At 41.7% G+C, this 21,343-nt stretch overlaps 2 protein-coding genes across 9 annotated transcripts in view; one reads left to right on the forward strand and one right to left on the reverse strand.

Annotated features, from left to right (window-relative positions):
* LOC102965448 (potassium/sodium hyperpolarization-activated cyclic nucleotide-gated channel 4-like) overlaps positions 1-1,352 on the reverse strand; it is a 45,435-nt gene extending 44,083 nt beyond the window's left edge. The window contains exons 1-2 of the mRNA XM_042998531.1: positions 1,346-1,352; positions 833-1,298 (exon numbers count right to left, since the gene is read on the reverse strand). Coding sequence (XP_042854465.1) covers positions 833-1,298; positions 1,346-1,352 — 473 coding nt within the window. The remainder of the gene's footprint in view (positions 1-832; positions 1,299-1,345) is intronic.
* Positions 1,353-1,429: 77 nt separating this feature from the next.
* Positions 1,430-21,343, forward strand: part of LMO7 (LIM domain 7) — a 191,946-nt gene continuing 172,032 nt past the window's right edge. For 7 of the 8 annotated variants that reach the window (XM_015543653.2, XM_042978358.1, XM_042978376.1 and 4 more), the window contains exon 1: positions 1,430-1,519. In XM_015543653.2, coding sequence (XP_015399139.2) covers positions 1,460-1,519 — 60 coding nt within the window. In that variant the 5' untranslated portion in view covers positions 1,430-1,459. The remainder of the gene's footprint in view (positions 1,520-21,343) is intronic. The other variant, XM_015543654.2, reaches the window with a different exon arrangement.

Genomic DNA, 21,343 nt, shown 5'->3' on the forward strand with positions numbered 1-21,343 from the left:
TGAAGGTGATAAGCAAATAAGGCAATATGCAAACGATTGTTAACTATAGGCGCTAGGTTTTAGCTTTTCATTATACTAGCCTCCCTGCTCCGTACTTGTTTACTCTTTATGATGAAAAACGACATCAATCAACCGGAAAAACGAAAGTAAGGGGTTATTTACTTTACGGGAGTGAGAACCGATCTTTATCTTCCTCCAAAGGTGACGCCATCAACATGTGGCCTAAACAGGGTTTCAGGAGTTTCAAGCGAGGTCCCAGGGAGACTAGACCAACGAACACATTCCTTTCCGAAGACCTGACTTTCGTGTGAAGAGAGAACTCACGTAAGCCTTGAGCCTCCGAGCCTCCAGCCCCGGACCTACCCAGGACCGCTGCGGCCACTGAATACCCTGTCACCCTACCGACCGACGCTCGGGGTGAGCGCGGGAGAAACTCAGGTGGCCACCCGCTCGCATCCTTTGCGACGCGATCCAGGTCCCTTCCACCTCACCCACCTGGAAGCGGGGAGGAGCGGGGCCGGCTTAGTGTGGGGGGAAATGGGCGGCACGCGCTCGGGCCACTACCCCCACCTGCCGCCAGGAGGGCCCGGGCGGCACAAGGGGGCGGAGAACTTGGGGTAGGGAAGGCCGCGCACCTGGCTGCGGGGCTGCGCGCAGCGGGACGGCGGGCTCCGGCCGCAGGTGAGGGCGGCGGGCTGGGCGGCTGCGCGTCGCGGAGGGCCGCGCTCCTCCACCGGGGAAGTTTCTTGGCCCGGAAAGGTGCAATTGTGTGCAGCTATTTCTGGTATGTCAGGCGGGCCGGGCGGCCGAAAGCCGAGGGGACGCCTCTTACCGGGGCCCCGGGACATGGAAGGCGGCCAGGCGGGCAGAGGCTGGAAGGATGCGGGCGTGGGGGCGCCGTCCCTCGGGGCGGAGCCGCGGTCTGGGCGGGCAGCGCGGGAGCGGGAGCGTGGCCTCGGCCACGGCCTCCTGGCGGCCGGTGGCATCCCCTGGCCCAGACAGTCTGACCACAAAGGCGGCTGCGGCCGGGAGCCCCGGGGAGCCGCAGGGGGGGCGGACGGAAGCGGCGACTCTGCGGCTCGCGGTGGGCGGCGGGGTGGGCTGGGGCGGGGCCATTCCGGGGAGGGCGGCGGCTGCGGCGCTGCGACTTTTGAAGTCCAAACAGTTGCCCGGCTGGTGAGACGCGCCGCCTCTAGTCCCCCGTCCACCTCCCGCGCCCTGTCCGGCTGCCCGGAGCCCCGGGGTTGTTTTCAGGAGTTGAGAGGAAGCCACGTCTTCAGGTTCTCGTGGGTTCGAAACTTTAGCGAACTGCAGAGCGCAACAAAGGGAAAGAGAACCCGGGAGCCTCGCATCTTGAGCAGAGGCCGGGCGCCGGGGCCAGACGCGCGCGGGACCCCCCGCCCCTCCGTGCACTCACCGCGTCTCTCTCTCTCTCCCTCTTACCCTAGTCCTGGAAGGGATGGAGGAGGCCGGGGCCGACTGCGCCCTGGCGTTCGCCGAGGCCCAGAGATGGGTGGAGGTGAGTGCCTTTACCATTTTCCGCACGAGTTTGCGGCCTCGAGGCCGCTCCCGCCGATCTGCGCCCCAGCCTCCTCCCGGGACCTGCGCCGGAGCGTGGCAGCTGGTTGGCTTTGCAGTTTGGGGGACTTTGCAAGTCCTGCTTCTCTGATCTTTTAACGTCCAGCTGAGCTTAGTGCTGCCCTCCCCACGACGGCCTCGCTGGCTGCCCCAGAGCTCCTCTGCCAGGGCTCAGTGCAGAGCCGAGCGTTCGCTCTCTTGGGTTCGGGGACCGCGCATCCTTGTGAGCCAGACCACGTCAGCACAGGGGCAGAGCCGGCCCCGCGTCCTCCGGAGCGGTTCTTTGCGATGGTTACAGTGGGGATGCCCGACACGTACCTGCGCAGGGTATTTAGTGTGTGTGGTGTGGGAGGGTGAGTGGAGGAAGTTGGACGCTAAAGTCGCATCCGGAGAGATATTTTCTGGCTCGCGGCATCTGGAGTCAAGGTTTTTACTTATTCAAAGTCGGCGTTGATGAGACTAAGATCTCCTGGGGTCACTCACCGACCCCGGTTGTGCCTTAGGGACAAGATCTTCCATTCCCTTTTCCCCCCGTCGAAATGGAGATGGTCTCTAGGAGGTTTCTTCGTCAACGCCTAAGGTTGCACTTATCTGTAAAAAAGTTAACACCAGGACTTGTTGTACCCGCTATTCTGCTGGATGAAAAAGATGACTTTTTAAATGATGCTAAGGCAGTCTTCAGAACAGATGTGAGTCAGGAACAACCGCTTGTTAGAAAATTGTTGCCTACACCAGCCTTGCAGTTATTTAGGAGTTATAGATGCCACGTGCTGGCTTATTCAAGGTATTTAAAAATGCAGATTAGGTTTAAAGATTATTCCGGGGGGGGGGGGGTGAAGAAACAGCATATTTAGGAATTCCCAAAGCACACAATGTTTAAGAAGAATTAATTTGTCCTTAAGAAAACAAATGTATATATGGGGGGAAAGAAGAGAATAAACTTTCAGTGTTCCATTTCTAACAGTAAATAAAGGAATGTGAAATGTGAGTAGGGGACTCAAGAAATCAGCTGTTGATGTCCTTTTTTGGACTGAAACTTTGAGCTAGTCTGAAGGTGATTTAGAAGGTTGGGGTGGGGGGAAGGTGTGAGGGGAGGGTATGCAGGGGTTGAGAGAAGAATAAACAGTGTATTTTGAATTGAAATGAGAGTGGGAAAATTCCAGCAGTGCAGTTAAGAGAAATGACTTCCCTCATTCATAAACTTTGAAAGACCAGGGCATCCAAAGGTAATTTTCCATTAGTAGGATTTGTTCTTCATAATTTTAGAAAAGAAATTAAAGTTGCCTTTTTGATTTTGAGTGTTAGGGCCAGAGGGAGAGAGAAGGGAAGAACTATGGGGACACTTCTGGTCATACGTGATTCCTGTGCGGTGTTGGTATCTGCGTGCTCCGTATTTGCTTCAGGAAATCTATGAATATGGATGATTTCACACTTTCCTCGTTTAGTATACAGATTTTTGAAGTCTAAAAAATTCCTTGTTTGTTTTAGCTTGCTCATGACGGTGTAGGCTTTCTGTGAGAAATTTGCATCTAACAAACTCTAGGGAAGTGTGTTGCAGTAAAAGATATAGTGCAGGGTATATGTGCTCACCTTCCCACTCTCAAACGTCCCCTCTAAACGCGTTTTTTTCATCTTTAGCAGAGAGACCATTTTTCTTTACATTTTTTTTAGTGTTTATTTATTTTTGAGAGAGTGAGTGAGAGAGAGCGTGCGCGAGTGGGGGAGGGGCAGAGAGAGAGGGAGACACAGAATCGGAAGCCGGCTCCAGGCTCTGAGCTGTTCGCACGGAGCCCAACTTGGGGCTCGACTCATATAGACCGTGAGATCGTGACCTGAGCCGAAGACGGACGTTTAACCCACTGAGCCACCCAGGCGTCCCAAACCTATTGGTCTTCTTTTTTCCAAAATCATTTCCAATACCACCCATCACTGTTTTGCTTCCTACTACCAACACATTCAAAGAAGGCCTGTCTCTTCAAGTACAAGAGCAGAGCTTACCTTGCCATCAGTAAATAAGGGTCAAAAATAAGTAATACATGGTAGGACCCAAAACAATCCCAATGAGCTATATAAGTATAGTCATTTTTGAAATCCATTAAAAAAAAACGGAGTATAAAAAAAAAACAACTAAATGAACAAAACTCTAGAAAATAACAAGCTCATAAAAAAGAAACAACCCATAGCTGCTGTCATCTCTGAAATAGGGAACAATCTGCCACTGATAAAAGTAATGAGGACCAGTCTACCTTTTTTTTTTTTTTTTTTTAACGTTTATTTGCTTTTGAGAGACAGAAACAGACTGCAAGTGGGGAAGGAGCAGAGAGAGAGAGAGACACAGAATCCGAGGCAGATTCCAGGCTCTGAGCTGTCAGCACAGAGCCTGATGCAGGGCTTGAACCCACAGGCTGTGAGATGATGACTGGAGCCGAAGTTGGACGCTCAACCGACTGAGCCACCCAGGCGCCCCAAGAGACAATTTTTCTAAAGGCTTTGCCATATCATTATAATATAGTTAATGAAATTAACATTCAAGTCATTTTTTTTCCCCTCCTGCCACTGGGAGCAAGGCAGTATGCTCATTGAAGATATGTGAACGTTTTACATATTCATGTACACTTTGGGCATGCTCTGGGCATTCAGAGTGACAGCAGTGTGCCTACTGTTAGGTTTATTTTATTTCTCCAGTTAGTGTCCAAATTTGTTTGTCTCCTTAGCTTTGCCTTTACAACTAAAGCACATATTTTAAAACGTTGTTCTTGCCAAAAGAAGCAGAATGGGTGACTCCTTTGTTGCCACAATCGCCTCTTAATTCTGAGAACCCCTAATTTAAAGATAAAATATCAATTCCAAAGTGTATCTTATAACATATTTTGGAAAATGAAGAAGATTATGGTTTAAGTCTTTCTTTTGCATGCTAATATTCTTGCTCCTGCTCCATTTTCTCTACCGTACTTTTCTCGACATATATTGAGACATATGTGGGTTATTCATATATATAAACATATATGTATTCTATGGTATACTTTGCTGCCTTTATTCTCAGCTGCAGCTTTGACTAACCCAAGGTTGAGGAACTCCAATAACCTTGTAAAATTTTGAGTGACGGCCAGTGTCCATGTTAGTATGTTCTTTGTCATTTCCATTCTTTTGTGATAGCTAATACGTTATTTCCCACAACCAGAGTTAAAGTTTTATTTATTTTATTTTGAGAGGGGAAGGTGAAAGGGTGGGGCAAGGGCCAGTGATTGTTATTCTACCAACTAAAATTTTATGGCTATTTTAAATTGTGCTTAAATGGTTAAGAGTGTATGTATTTTTGGGGGGCTAGTTTAACATTTCAATTTAAAGCAAATGTAGGAATGTGCACTCTTTAATCCAACATAATGATATTGGATTATTATCTGGTTGGAAATGCTGTTTGGAATATTAATAATGTAGCAGAGCTGGTTTATGATTAAACACTGGTTTAAAACCAAATAACATAGTAGTTTAAAGGCAAAGGCAGAGAGGAAGTTTAATTCCAGCAAGGTCATGGAGTAGGTGATGAAGTAGAAAGTGCTGTCCAGACCCTCTAATTTTAAACTTTTTCTGGAGCACCTTTTAATTTTCTACACCTAATAGTTGCCTCTGTCTCTCTGTTTTGGGACATTAAAAAGTCTTTGTAGTGAACAGACAAAATACCAATGAGATTGAAAACTGGATATATCACTCATTGCATTGGTTGGTGGCCAGTTTCCATTCTGTGGGTTAATGTTGCTCTTTAGGTTGAAGTTTATATACGGTAGTAATTTTCATGGCTGGAGAACAGACTAACTTAATTTACCACCTCCTTGCTTACCTGTGCTTCCTGTTATCTCGGAGTTTGATTCTTTCAGTATCACCATCATCCTGTAGAAGGACCTAAGGATGCCAAGTTGAGCTCATTGCCAGACCTGGCACCAGAATATAACTCCTTCCTCAGTTACTTCCAATTAGTCTGTTTCTCCATGCACCTCCAAATCTTTCTAAGTGGTTTCCCTCTTTCTCTGTAAACTGCATCCTTTCTGCTAGTGGTTCCCAACCTGTGATCTGGTTTGAAAGGGTTTGCTTGGGATATATGTGTCCTCAGTGTACACCAGCATTATCTTTGGACTAAATGAAGGTTTCATGGATTTGTACTGTTGCTTTGCAAATGTATGTGGAATGATGTAAACATTCACTTGAAAATGTCCCTAAATTCATAGAAGAATTTTTGGTAATTTCATATAATTTCAAGGAACAGTATTAAACCTGGACATACTATGATGGTAAAAATTTATTTAAAAATTTAAATGTTGGGGGCACCTGGGTGGCTCAGTCAGTTGGGTGTCCGACTTCGGCTCAGATCATGATTTCACAGTTTGTGAGTTTGAGTCACGCTTCCGGCTCTGCTGACAGCTCAGAGCCTGGAATCTGCTTCAGATTCTGTGTGTGTCTCTCTCTCTGCCCCTCCCCCACTCATGCTATTTCTCTCTCTCTCTCAAAAATAAGTAAACAGTTAAAATTTTTTAAAAAATTTAATTGTTAAGAAGCAATTCTTATACTAGCTGTTGTAGCCAAAATTATTTTTTCAAAATAAAAACCTGATTTTGTTAGTTCCTTCTTTTCTGGGGAGTCATGAATAGATTTCACTTATTTTTTTCTGATTTTTTATTTTTAAAAAGTGTTTATTTATATTTGAGAGAGCGAGCCAGAGACAGAGGATAGAGAATGTACCAGCAGGGGGAGGGGCAGAGAGAGAGGAAAGAGAGAATCCCAAGCAGGCTCCCTGTTGACTTGAGATCATGACCTGAGCTGAAATCAAGAGTCAGATGCTTAACTGGCTGGCCACCCAGGCGCTCCAAGATTTTAGTCTATCACCTTCACATCTTCACAGTGTAAATACCATAACATTTACAGCTGTTTACAATCTCATCTCTGCCTATATATCTATTTTTTTAAATCTTTTCTCCGTAACTGTTTGCCTAGGTGCCAGGTGGCATAGAGATTAAGAGCTCTGTTTTGAAACATTTTTTTAGCATTTATTTATTTTTGAGAGAGAGAGAGAGAGAGAGAGAGCGCGCATATGTTGGGGAAGGGCAGAGAGAGAGAGGGAGATACAGAATCTGAAGCAGGCTCCAGGCTTTGAGCTGTCAGTACTGAGCCCGAGGCAGGGCTTGAACTCTTGAACTGCGAGATCGTGACCTGAGCCAAAGTCGGATGCTCAACCGACTGAGCCACCCAGGTGCCCCATAAGAGCACTGTTTTGTACACTACATACCCAGTACTTATTTGTCTTATAGTTGGAAATTCATACTTTTTGACCACTTCATCCAATTCCTGATGACTATGGTTAACACTGCTGTATGGTATATTTGAAAATTGCTAGGAGAATATAGATCCTAAAATTTCTCATCGCAAGGAAAAAACTATTTTTGTAACTATATTGTAACTTCCTGTGGCAAGCATTTTACAATATATGTATGTGAAGTCATTATGTGTTACACTTTTTAACTTATACTGAACTCTGTGTCAATTATATCTCAATGAAATTGGAAAAAAAAAAAAAAAGAGAAGAAAAAACCCTCACTGGTTTGGGAACAAATCATGGTTCAAGTCCTGGTTCTGCTGCTTAATTAAACCCAGTAGGTCTCTGTTTTCTTTCTTGACCTCCCATGGTGGCTGTGTTGGTTAAGTGACATGCTTACCAAAAAGCAATTATTGTTCCTAATCTTTGCTTGAGTTTGCCCACACACAGGAAGCTGTTTTCTCACCTCTAGGTTATCATGTGTGGAATATGCCTTATTCCTTGTTTAAAAAGGAAGGAGAAGGTAAAAGGAGCCAGTTAGCCTCGCCTTTGTGTGCCTGATACCCATTACTCCTCTTCAGTCCTCTATGCTTGGGCTAAAACTAGCCTTTATGTGGGGCCTTTTCTGAACTACCACACCTGTACTGCACCCATTCCTTCCTCCCCTCTATCCTCGTGTAGATCTCTCTTTTTGCACTCATGCTATAATTCTATCCATTTTTTCCATATTAGATTATAAGCTGAGGGAAGGAACAATATCTTTTTTTTTTATGTTTATTTTTGAGAGAGATATAGAGTGCGAGTGGGGGAGAGTCAGAAAGAGGGAGACACAGAGTCCGACACAGGGCTTGAACGCACGAACTGCGAGATCATGACCCAAGCCGAAGTCAGTTGCTTACTGACTGAGCCACCCAGGCGCCCCCGGAATAATATCTTTATTTCAGGGATTTGGCATGGTTCCTGGTAAGTGCTTGTTGAATGGAAGTATAATCTGAAGGCTACAGCTTTAACAAAACTTAAAAATAGGGTTTTAAGGACCAGAACTTATTTCTTCTCCCAGCAGAAACTTGCTTCAGGGTCTAAAGCTGAGTTCATTGCTTGCGCAGTTAGTTGCTTGGTCAGGACCAGCTGGCTACAAGATATGCCTTCATCTGAGTAGCCGTGTGTACTTGCCTGTTTACCTAACATTTTCTCTTCTGTTCCAGCCCTGCTCCTGAGTCATGGCACTCTCTTCCTGCCTTCTGATTAATGCTGTCCCTCATGGGGACTTGCATTCAGTCAATGTGTTATCCAGAAATTGCCTATTACGTGCTTACTCTGTACTGGATACTTGCTGGGCTTATTGATTCAAATGTCACCTTCTGAGCCTCTTTCCTGGACCTCCAGACGGAGGCATGCCCCACAAGGAGCAGACATACAAACACACCCAGCAGCACTGTCAGATAAGTGCTGTAGGGGTAGAAATTTGCACAATTTGTAGTGATGGCACTGAGGGGGCACCCTGAGTCGGCCTGGGGAGTCAGGTAAGCTCACAGAGAGGCAGCATTTGCATCAAGCTGCAGCGGGGCTAACACATTTGCCCACTTTGTGACTTTATAACTTGGCGTAAGAGCTTCAAGTTCTCTGCAGCACAACTTTTAGAAGTTGCTGAGAGTAGTTTATTTTTACTCAGGTAATCTTTACATGCAAAGAAATGCACCGATTTTTAATGTACGGTTGTGGGAATTTTGTCAAATGTTTTTATACCCGTGTACCCAGAAATTTAATCAACTTATAGAACATTTTTTCACTCAACAAAGTTCCCTTCCAGAAGGGCACTTGAGTCTCTCCCTCTTACAGGCAACCACCTTTTTGATTTCTAACATCTTAGATTTCTTAGTGTAGTTTTGAACAGACAAGCAATATCATGATTGTCAAGTAGTTCCTTTTTTCTTCATGTAGCATTTTACTATTACTTGAACACACTATCTTTATTTGAAAATAAATTCTATGACAGGAAGGATGGCAAGAGATGAGTGTGTACTCACAAAATCCTCTTGAGAAGGAACTGATTCATACAAATAGAAACCAGGGCAGGGATGCCATTAAAATAGCCTGACTCTGGGAGGTATAAGCACACACATGTCTTGGCGTTTCCTGGGCAACTAGGAGGATTCCAGTATAGTGTTATTCTGGATCTTTTCAACGTACCTGTGTACTGAAAGCTAGAAATATGCCTTGTCTTAACATGAGGGGAAAAGCAAGAACTTGTACCTTTAATAAAATGGAGTGTCCTCAAACCAGTTAGAGAAGTGCACTCACTGGGTCAAAGGAAATGAATGATTTCTTGGCTCTTGACACCTCACCAAGTTACCCTGTGAAAGCTTTGTGCTAGTTTGCAACCATGAGTAGAGATTGATACATTCTGGTATATATAAATGAATATATTAATGCTCTCCAAATTCTGGCCAGAATTGGAAATTGTCATTTGTGTTTTTTCTCTAAATAAATGGATGAAACCTGCATGATGTTCTCCCTCTTCTCAGATCCCTGGTGATGCTAAACATTTATGTAACAGATAATACATTGGGTTTCCTCCAGTGAGAAAGGATGGCCCTGGAACACGGAGGGTTCTGGCTCCTCTGCATGCAGTCACAAAAGGCTCAGAGGGCCCCTGGCTTGCTAAAGCACATCTCCAAGGTCATGGGCATGGTAGGGGTCCTTAAGGAAGTGCCTCCTGAGTTGTCTTGGGTTTTTTGGGGGCTGTTTGGAGATAGACGCTCTGAATTCTCAACAAAATTATGGAGAATGGAAGGTTTGTCCATTTTGAGGAGTGGAGCACCTCGATATTCCTTCAGCCCTTGATAAAACACAGAAATCCTCTCTTAGGCTGAGAGGAATAACGTCCCAAGTGTGTGGCAGGGAGCGTATTGCTTCATCTGGTTCATTTGGGTCTCGTTGTTCTGTGTAGGGCTCTAGCGGGCTCGCTCTCTGGATGCCAAGAGTGCTTTGGCTAGTAAGGGACTCCTATGGAGACAACCGGCTCCTTTTACCTCCTCCTTCACTTTTAAACTGCTGGCGAACATAATGCATTTGAATTAAAAGTACCAGTTTTGAGAATGTTAGTTAAGAAAAACAAAGCAACATTAATAAATTTTGTCCAACCTTTTTAGTTTGGAGAAAATGGATGTCGTGGGAACACAATCTCATGTATTACCATCTGTAGACTGCATTGTTTCTGTTGTTCTGTAGCCTATAATTCCTGGCAGAAAGTTCTCAAATGCTTGTTGAAGGAATGACTGTTTTGTGTCCTGTCAAAAGATTGGCTTATTTACTTAATGCTTGCAGATCTCCTTAAAACTGTTAACTGTCAAAGAGTATATTAGAGCTTGAGGAGAGTGATAAAATATGTGCACTTCTACTTAGTCTTCAGTTTCGGAAGGTAATTATTGGGTGTGTGTGTGTGTTTTCTTAAAACATTTCTGATGTACTCAAAGCTCTTAATAAGGAAAAGAGTTGTCATCTGTGCACGACTTTGGGAACAGAGATTTAATACACTCAATCTGCCACTTTAAGTAGACGGGCATTAGCAAATTCTACAGATGAATCATGACACAGTCCCATAAACAGTCTTTCCAAAGATTGTAATATCCTCCCTGATAGGGTCCTCGAAGACCGGTTCTCATTTCTGTGTAGAGGAGGATCAGTTTGGTGCTTGCGTGCATTAGATGATGGTGCACAGACATTATGTCTGTCTTTAAGTACAGTGGGGATTGTCATAAGGACAGAGGTTAGAAAAATTCTATGTGGGTTCAAAGGGCAACACTGGTAATAACTGTTCGGGTACAGTGAGACCTTAGTATCAAGTATTTTGAAGATGTTTCTATAAACAAAGGGCTGTCCTATGCCAGAATAGGCTGACTTGAATAGGCTGTGAAGGTTTTACACGAGAAGGTGAGTAACTGACAATTAAAGCAACTAGTACTTCCTTCTACATGTGCAAGACAGGGGGCAAGTGTATTGTCCCTGCATACCTTAATAATGAAGGACTGTTAGGACCAGGGTGTTCTCTCCAATGAGGAAAAAAGAGGACTGAGAAGTCAAATAATTTTCTCAGGAAACACTGAAACTACTAAGTGGTGGTTGGGGATTTGAACCCAGGCAATTTGACTCCACAGCCTGCCCTCTTAATCACTACACTCTACTGTCTCAGAGAAACACTGGTCAGACAGTGCTCATTCTATCTGAAGCTGTAAGATAAACTATTTTCTGTTTATGGTAAGTCCTTCACACTAGAACGCAGCTTCTGTCTTGTGATGTTGGTGCCTGGAAAGCACATGGTGATCAAATATTTTATAAACTATAGAATTGCTGATAGACATTCCTGAACAATTGCACACTTTAGATTTATGTGTTCTGCTATATCTAAGTGACCAGATTAATGCTCAGTAAACCATTTAAAGTGTTGTAAAAGGGAAGCATTTTTATATGATGACATTGAATTATACTTTGAGCTACAACAGGAGATAAATTATATCTATTAGGTTCTTCTATAAGACTGTTTACAAAAAGTATCAATTTCTTTGTTTTTTTAATATTTATTTATTTTGAGAGAGAAAGCAAGAAAGGAAACATGTGTGTGAATGCATACAAGCCAGGGAGGGACAGAGAGAGAGAGAGAGAGAGAGAGACAGGAAGAGAGAGAATCCTAAGCAGGCTCCTCACTGTCAGCACAGAGCCTGACATGGAGCTCAGTCTCATGATCCATGAGATCGTGACCTGAACTGAAATCGAGTCGGACACTTAACCAACTGAGCCACTCAGGCACCCCCAAAAGTATCAATTTCTTATTGACCTACATTTCAGTAGTCCATGGCATACTAGAAATTTCTCGTAGTACTAGAAATTCAGTACTAGTAAGTACTGGAAAAAAGACCATGATGAAAGATTTTCTCTTCTTGACAAGGTTGAAATTTGATCTAGATGTCTGAGCTGGGAAGGAGAGATCTTGTTTTGTTATACCACAATTTCATAATATTCAAGGAAGGACACTCATTGCCTTCCTTATTATAAACTTTGATTCTGGAATTCTTTCTTACTAGAGTTGAAAGTCTTTCATTCTACCACAGGAAGGAGAAAATAAGCAAACATTTTGCCTTCTTGAGTGGTATGCAATCAATTTGGAACTTACCTTAGTGTCCGAAGAAAGTATTGTCAATCTATCAAAAGCATTAGACACAGACACATCTTCCTTCTTGAAACGTTTCCTTCAACTCTTCTCTGGATTTTTCTCCCATTTTACTTGATGTTTCTGATTTTCCTTTGCTTAATCCTCCTGATTACTTGATCAGTAAGTATTAGAGTATCCCTAGGTTCATCTTCCCATGCCTTCTCTGTCTATAATCTCTCCCTAGCAGATATTATCAAATCCATAGCTTTATATACCTTCTATATGCTGATGACTTCCTTTTTGTATTCCTGGTACTGACAGTGTCTCTCTTTTCCTCTCTCCCTGCCCTGTGTGTGTGACACACCTACATGTATACACACATACATTGAAGATTTCCAATTGTAGATCAAGTAGGCACATCCCACTTTGTTACCAAAAAAACCTCTGAGTTTCTCCCCCTTCTTATCACCTGCCTACTCATCTCCCCCAGTGTTTCCCATCTTTGTACATGGCACCACTCTCAACCCATTTGCTTAGGTCCCCAGCTTTGAGTCATTATTGACTCTTGGTTGTTGTTGTTTTTTCACACTCCACATCTAGTCCATAAAGAGATTCAGTTGGCTGTATCTTCAAATATATCCAGAATCTGACCACTTCTTACCATAGCCATCATCCTCCCTGCTTCAAATATAATAGCCAGATTCCTCTTTAAAAGTGTAAGCTAGAAATAAGACATACAAATGGCCAACAGACTCATGAAAAGATGCTTAGCATCACTATTCATCAGGGAGATGCAAATCAAAACTGCACTGAGATATCACCTTATACCAGTCAAAATGGCTAGACCCCAAAAGACAAGAAATAATAAGTGTTGTTGAGGATATGGAGAAAAAGGAACCCTCATGCACTGTTTCTGGGAATGTAAATTGGTGCAGCCACTGTGGAAAACAAAATGGAGCTTCCTCAAAAAATTAAAAATAGAATTATCATATGATCCAGTAATACCACTACTAGGTATTTAGCCAAGGAAAACAAAAACTCCGATTTGAAAAGATGTATGCACCCCTATGTTTATTGTAGCCTTATTTACAATAGCCAAACTGTGGAAGCAACCCACATGTCCACCAGTAGATGAATTAATAAAGAAGATATGGCATACATACAATGGAATATTTATACAGCCATAGAAAGAATGAAATCTTGTCATTGATTTGCAACAACATGGATGGACCTAGAAGGTATAATGTTAAGTGAAACAAATCAGAGAAAGACATATACTATATGATTTCACTCATACAGAATTTAAGAAATAAAATGACCAAACTTAAAACAAAACCCGACTGTTAAATACAGAGAACAGACTGGGTATGCCACGGGGGAGGTGGATGGGGGAAATGGGTGAAATAGGTGAAGGGAACCAAGAGTACACTTACTGTGATGAACACTGAGTAATGCAGAGAATTGTTGAATCATTATATTGTACCCCTGAAGCTAATATAACACTGCATGTTAATTATACTTCAATAAAAAAAAGTAAACCAGAGATTGCATTTCCGACTCTTCCTTCTCCTCCCCCCACAATGACTATCTATTATATTTTGAATAAAATCTGCATTTTTGTTTAAAAAACTTTTTTTTTTAATAAAAGTCCCACTTGCCCATGTCATCTGCTGTCACTGTGTGTCTTCCCATGCTCTAGTCATACTGACCTCCTGCTATTCCTCAGATGTGCAGATGTTTTTATTTTAGGGCCTTGGTGTTGCTGTTCCTCCTGCGTGAATACATTTCTTTCACTTATTCAGGTCTCAGCTCAAATGATACCTTCTCCTCCCTTTCCTCCCCTTCCTCTCTGTAGAATAACAATCTTGTCAGTCCACACTCAAATTTTGTAGCACTTATCGTTTGCTTTCATAGGCTATATTTTTTTGGATTGGCTGTAACTGTCACTAGAATCTGTAAGTGCCTTATGTGCAAAGGTGTACCTTGTTTTCAAGCTTTAAATAGTGCCAGGTATTTGGTAGATGCCAGTAAATGTTTGTTGGATAAATAAATGGACGAATCAACAAATGTCTTACCTGACATGTTGTTAATCCTGTGACTTGACTGACTCTGGCTGTGCTTCACTGAATGAAACAAGCTGTTTTGTTCTGTTAGGTTTTTTGTTTGTTTGTTTGCTTTTCTTAAACTTCAGTTCCATATTGAGTAAGTTCAAAGCAAGTTTTGAAAAAAGCAGGTTTGAAGCAAGGGAAATTGACCTTGTTCAACCAATGGTAAAGATGCCTAAATGTAAATAAGTATCATAAGATAAAACAGAACATTTGAAAGTGAGCTGCCTTAGCTGAATATCCTGCACTGGGGACAGTACTTTACCAGGCAACTTTGGGGCATTTGTCATGAAAAAGATCTCACAACTCACTGAATAGTATCCTCCAGCTTGAGTAGGAACCCAGAGACTAATTTGAGACAATGAAGCATAACACAACTTTACCCTTTTAGAAATAAATGAAAATAATTCAAAGAATTTGGAATAGGAATGTTTTTTTCTCTGCCCCACTCAAACACCAGAGGCCTACCTCATGCTTCCAAAGTGCTGTAATTTTGTGTGTTTTTTTGTTTTTGTTTTTTTTGGGTTTTTTTTAGGAATCATTCTGAAATGGCACATAAAACTGAGGAGTGGAAGTTTTCTAAAGAGCTTTTTTTCAGAAATGAGGGAAAAAGGAAGCTGAAACTAATTGTCTGTTTTGATGCAAACTGACTTTTTCTTAACGTGTTTTTTAAAAAACCATTATTCCTCCTAGGTGTCATATGAATTATGTGATATTGTTCTTTTTATAAATATATTTTCCCGGGGGGGGGCACCTGGGTGGCTTAGTCGGTTAATTGTCCGACTTTTGATCTCAGGGTTGTGAGTTCAAGCCCTGCATTGGGCTCCGTTCTGGGTATGAAGCCTACGTTAAAAAAATGAAAATAAATTAAAAATTTATAAATATAACTTTTTAACAGATGAGAAAAGATTAAAGAAATGAAGTTTTTTTCCCAGTACCATGCAGCTGATACTGATAGAACAGGTATTTGAAGTTAGATTTTTTTTCTAACAGAAAAACTCAAGCTGAACTGCTTCATTCACTTTCCTCTGTTTCCTTCTGTTATAGTTGTATGTGCAGTTTTGGCACATACATACCCTTTTGTGCTATTAGCTATTCCATAGATAGTCCATGTGTCTGCCTCTGTCTTTCTCTCTCTCTCTCTCTCTTTGTTTTGTATTTCAAGATTGGAGCTAAGTTAAAAAGCATAGGAAAGTTCTCAGACTTAGTATAAAATGTATAAATTCACAGTAAGATGTGAACAACTTCCTGCTGTTGGAATGTGACGGGTTTAGAGGCAGGGTGTGTGTGGAGAGGGGGGAATGGTGAGGGTACGTGCTATCATGGTTCTTTCTGGGGCTTGCCCTGACAGGGAGGAGATAAGCCCAAGAACAGCATGGGAATAAATGTGACCATGTTAGACAGCAAATCTGCAGGGATTTTGAGGATAGGAAAAGCATTTGGAAGCTAATAGAGAAAGTCCTTGCTGAGCTTGACCAGAAAGAGCTGGTGGTCCAAAGGACCACCATCATCGGCCAGGGTCCATTGGGTTGCCCTGTTGGTAGGGCAATGAAACTAGTAGTCCCCTGGTTGTGGAAGGTGCTTATCTGAAGGTAGTGAGAATTACAAGGCCAATTTGTGGATACAGACTTTGAATTTTTTCTTGAAATGCTCTATCAGGTGATGGTGGAATTCTGGGGACAGAATGGGTCAGTGGAGGGGAAAGACCATATCACAGAGAGGATCAAGAACTGGGCCTTGGGATATGTCTTCTCTTAAGTGGAAAGGAAGTGGAAGGGGAGGTCATGTTCAAAAAGCTAGGCAGAAAACCAGGAATGTGTCAGAAATCTTAAGGAAACATTGTTTTCCTGAAAGAAAGGAAGAGGAGTATCAACAGTGCTCTGGATTAGAAGAAGTGATCGTGGGAAAAGAAAGTGGGAACAAAGGCCATTGCATCTGACAAGAGAGTAGTTAGTCTCTCACTTGTTAAGAGTATAGCTGGACAGTGTTAGTGTGGGAACCACATGAAGCTTCAGAAAATCCTTCTGGAAAGTCTTAGTGTAGGCGCAAGAGCGCCATGAGAGAAGAGGTAGGAAGAGCTACCAAGAAACCAACATTGTGTCAAGCAAGCTATTAACTTGTGTTAGCAAAACCGTCCCCTAAGCGCAGTTGGTATCACCGGATCTGTCAGAGGTACAAAGCCTTCGTATTTAGGGGAAGTATGCTGTCGGACAACGGGTCTGAAGGAATCATTGCGGTCTGCTATATAAAGTACTCTTAGTGTGTTGAACATCATCAGGAATTCACTTTAGTCTTCTGAATTTAGTTTCCTCTTCCATAAACTGGGAAAAATGTCTCTCCTGTCCCCAGGGATTTTAGCTGACAATAATTTGGGGAAGACATTTTGTTTCAAATGTTCAGAAAAAAGTATCTTCATAGTTTCGATTTAGTGACTCTAAGAAAATTAAAATCATGTTAATCTGAAAACAGAAGGTGATCAGGAGATAAAGCATTTCTCTTAAATATACACACAAAATAGTTATCATGCAGATGAACGTTTTCGGAATGCTGTGTCTTTGTTTCTTCTCTTTGGTCCAGCGTGGCGTAGTGGCAAGAGTGGCAGGGTTTGGGGCAATACTGACTAGGTTTAGCTGGCATATAGCGGCTGCTGCAGTAAAATGTGTGACCGTGGACAGAATATAAAGCTTCCCTAAACCCAAATTCCCAGAACTATAAAATGAGGATTGCAAGGTGGTGATGGGTTTAGAAGAAAAGATGTGGAATATGCGTAGGCACTCAACACATGGTAGGTGCCCATATTATTATTATTATTATTATTATTATTATTATTATTATTCTTGACTCTGTATATAATCCGAAATGAGGACCAATTGATGACTTTTGTTTTTGCCTTTCCTAGAATGGCTTATTTTTTTTTATTATTTTTTGTGTTTTAATGTTTATTTATTTATTTTTGAGAGAGACAGAGACAGAGTGCGAGCAGCCGGGGGGCAGAGAGAGAGGGAGACACAGAATCCGAAACAGGCTTTAGGCTCTGAGCTGACAGCACAGAGCCCCACGTGGGGCTGAGCCCTCGAACCGTGAGATCATGACCTGAGAGGAAGTCAGACACTTAACCGACTGAGCCACCCAGGAACCCCTAGAATGGCTTATTTTTAAGGGTGTGTGTGTGTGTGTGTGTGTGTGTGTGTGTGTGTGTGTATCCCAGAATGCACTTAGATAACTTGATGTTTTTCCTAACCTCTGATTTGTGAATATGGGTTTTTATTGAGCCCTTTTTATATTGTTCTTAAGCTGTGATAATGCTTTATGAGAACTTGAGGTTGGAATGAACAAATGCCTTAAGAGTAATGAATTCTGTTTCTTTATGGTACTTCTGTCATTGTCTTCTCTCTGGGGATCCACATGTGCATGTGAGCCATTTTAGCACCTCTTTGCTATTAATTCTGTCAGTGGACTAATAAATCTAAGGCTAGTCAACTTGCCTGAGACTTTTCAAGTTGGAGAATTCCATATTTATTGCTCTGTTGAAAACACTGCCATATGTTCTTATACTCCCTGCTTCCTTCCACTTAGCTCCTGTCTATTTGAAGTTCAAGATTAGACTCTAGGGTATGTAGATTCCATGCATTAAGCTGCTTCTTCTCATATGTATTGTACATAAATTGTTTTTTCAAGTCTCCATACATTTCTGTTATCTCAATTATTCTTAATGCTTTACTTTTTCATGTTTTGTGTGTGTGTGTGTGTGTCTTTGAGTCATCTTATTAATTTAGTTTTCCTGCTGTATTCCATTTGGAAGATGCACTTGTGAGATCTTTCCAAGGACATTTTATGATGTCTTACTAAAAATGAGCCTAATGAGCTATTTTGGTGAAGAGAAGCTTTTATAGTTTCCATGAAGAAAGAAAATACGTTTTAGGTGTTTTATTCAAAGGATAAAGTTTATACTGCCTGTTTTTAAGCCAATTTGCAAACATTTTTAGACGTGGAAAATTTAAGTCCTAAAAGGTATAGCTTGCCAAATAGCTGATATTTTTGAAATTTGGCCTCCGATCTGGTAAAAGAATGTGGTTGACAGTCACACTGCAATTTACAGTAATCCTTTTTGTGTAAGGAAATGAATCTACTTTGGCTTAATAAATTCCAGATGAGTTTCTGGCTCCTTGATTATTACCAAATCATTTAAAATTCAGGTTTCATTTTTCACTCTAGTTAACAGCAAACCTCTCTGTCCTCATCATGGCCAATGTGATGTTAAAATCCTTCGCAGAACTGAAATAATTTGGGGGATAATTGCATTTTGGGGTGAGTTAATTTGGGACACAAGTTTATGATGTGACCAGCGGCTCTGCATTTGGCATGACCTGGAACTAAAAAGTGTCAAGCATCTGTGCTTGTGGCTAGTCCAGGCCATAAGGAGATCAAGGTGAAGACTCATAAGGAAATTCTGCTAGTGGCACAAAGGAGAACTTTCTTGGAGTCCCAGCTAAATATTTCTAGTTACTTTTCATTGGTCACCATTATCTGCAAGGGAGTCTGGAAAATGTTTCTAGCTGGACATCTCACTGTCTCCAATAATAGGGGGTTTCTGTTACTAAGGAAGAACAGGTTGACAATGTTGGGTTGACACTAAAGTCCCTGCTACAGATATTTTCCGATGGTTCCTTTCATGTACCATTTTGCTTTATTATGGCAATCCAGTGTCTTGCTCTCTGAAGATACTATATTATATATATATTTTCCCCCTCTTCCTCCATTCATTGTTTCTGTCTCTCCAAAATTCCTTTTCTGTTTTTCCTTTTTGGCTTTGGTCTCTTTTAAGTTGGAATTTTCTTTTAAACCTCTGATGATCATTGTCTACCAATTTCTCTGTATGGAACCACGTTCCTCATTACCCCTCCCTACCTGAAGGACTTGTCGCCTCCAGATTCTCTTTTCTGAGGAAACTTGCCTGCTTTGCTTGTGTAGCATCTCTTCACATGTGTCCTGAAGTTGAAATTTCCCCCATTCTGCTCAGTGAGCTAACACTTCATTCATCTACTTTCCACCTTCCAAAAGTTTGTTCAAAGTTTTCTTTTACTTTTTAGATTCCCTTTGTTCTTGTGAGTTAATACCTCAAGCTTCTGTGCTGTCATCTTGGTGAGATTTGGGGAGGCAATGGAAAGAAATGTATAACCGGTTTATTGTGTTTAACCAGACAGAAGTCCTCTGTGTGTATATGTGTGTGTGTGTGTGTGTGTGTGTGTGTGTGTTTAATTGATGTACATCATAGAATAAAAGAGTAGAAAAACATGAATTCAGTAAAGATTGCAATTATTGCTGAGACAAGTTTCACACAAGTAAAATAAATGCCACCTTATTTAAATTAAAAAAAAATCCTACCTTATAAATTTGAATTGAGAGAGCTCATATAAATCTTAAATCCACACGCTGTAATCAGGCAAAATTTAAATCACAAAGGGATAGTGGATGCAGGACAAGCAGAAAATGAGCATAAGAAAGATAAACTAAATCCATAGATGGGTTAGAATTTCTGCCATATGTTGCATTATCTGCTAGTCGTGGGTGATAAATTTCATGTTTCTAGCTGTCAATTCAGAGATGGAGTCATGGCCTCACCTGTGCCTTCCCCACCCCAGCTGTCTCACACTCTCCTTTACCTGGAGGGCAGGGTATGGGGGAGAAAATGAACAGTGACTAGCACATAATAAGTATTCAATAAATGACTTTCTTTTCTTAAACCTCCAAAAAAAACCCCCCAAAACCAAAAACTCTTGTCTTTCAAAGAAAAAAAGGAAGTTAACATATATTGAGTACTTACGTTCCAGTCACTTCTAACAACCACATTCTACAGAAAAGAAAGCTGAAGATAGCCTTAGTAGCCTCTCCAAGGAGGAATAAGCTACCTGCCAAGACCTTGGCGTCAGTCCTCCGGTGGCTTCCTCCATCTCTATTGCTCCCTAGGACGCTCCTTCTGTGAACACATCCCTGAATGAGAACGGCACATCATGTGCAACAGTTACATGTCTTTGCTACAAGCTTTTTTTGAGTTTTTTTTTTTTTAATATTTATTTATTTTTCGAGAGAGAGAGATAGTAAGACATAGCGGGGAGGGGCAGAGAGAGAGGGAGAGAGAGAGAGACACAGAATCCAAAGCAGGCTCCAGGCTCTGAGCTGTCAGCACAGAGCCCGACGGGGGCTGAGCCCTCGAACCATGAGATCATGACCTGAGCTGAAGTCTGACGCTTAACCCACTGAGCCACCCAGGCGCCCCCAGGTTCTTTTTTTAGTTAGTAAAACTGTACTCTTTTATGTTTTCCCAGTGTTGAGATATAATTGACCTATAACTTTATTAGTTGAAAATGTATAAAATAATATGTGTATATATTGTAACATGATGACCACAGTGTTTAGTTAACATCTATCACCTCACATAGTTACAAACCTTTTCTTTTTGTGTTGAGAACTTTCAAGATATATTTTCTTAAGCTTTCAAATATCCAATACATTATTATGCTAACGATAGTTATTAACTACAGTCATCATGCTGTATACATTATGCCTCAGGCTTCTTAAGAACAGGTGCCAACCACCCAGGACCGTGCCTGAAGCTTGGATGATGGCTCAATAGAAATTTCCTGAAAGAAAAATGTTGAATGAATCCAGTGCTTTATATGTACTATACATTCTTATTGAATGAGACCTGAGCCTTAGATAGTGACTTAGATGTGTAGCTTCTGGAAGGAAGAAATGCTGAGTGAGACAAGGATAGCCATCAGTACAACCGGAAGCAGTCTGTAATGGCTCAGGTATTTTGTGACTTCCGGGAGTATAGTCCACATCTCTGATAACAGATGCTAATAAATAGTTTTCTGTTATTCTTGTGAATTTAGATCTGTAATTCTGGCATCATTAGTCAACAGATAATTCACAGCCTGACACCATAAATGTGAGGTGTTTATATGTTACTCAGGTACAAACTTAGGTGAGATTGCACGGATCACTTAATGTATAGTGATCTTAATTTGTTTAGTTATCCTCTCATTAGTTTTGCTCATTTAGTTTTGCTCTGTGGCTGATATTTTTTTGAGGCTTCTAAACTTGTTAGTACCAATGCTTCTTCAGCTCATGTGCTATTTTTTTTAAGTTCATGCAATATACACATAGTTACAAAAAACTGCAGGTATGTGGTTATTTTTCTTT

This window comes from Panthera tigris, chromosome A1, assembly GCF_018350195.1.
Source record: "Panthera tigris isolate Pti1 chromosome A1, P.tigris_Pti1_mat1.1, whole genome shotgun sequence".
Classification (NCBI taxonomy): domain Eukaryota; kingdom Metazoa; phylum Chordata; class Mammalia; order Carnivora; family Felidae; genus Panthera; species Panthera tigris.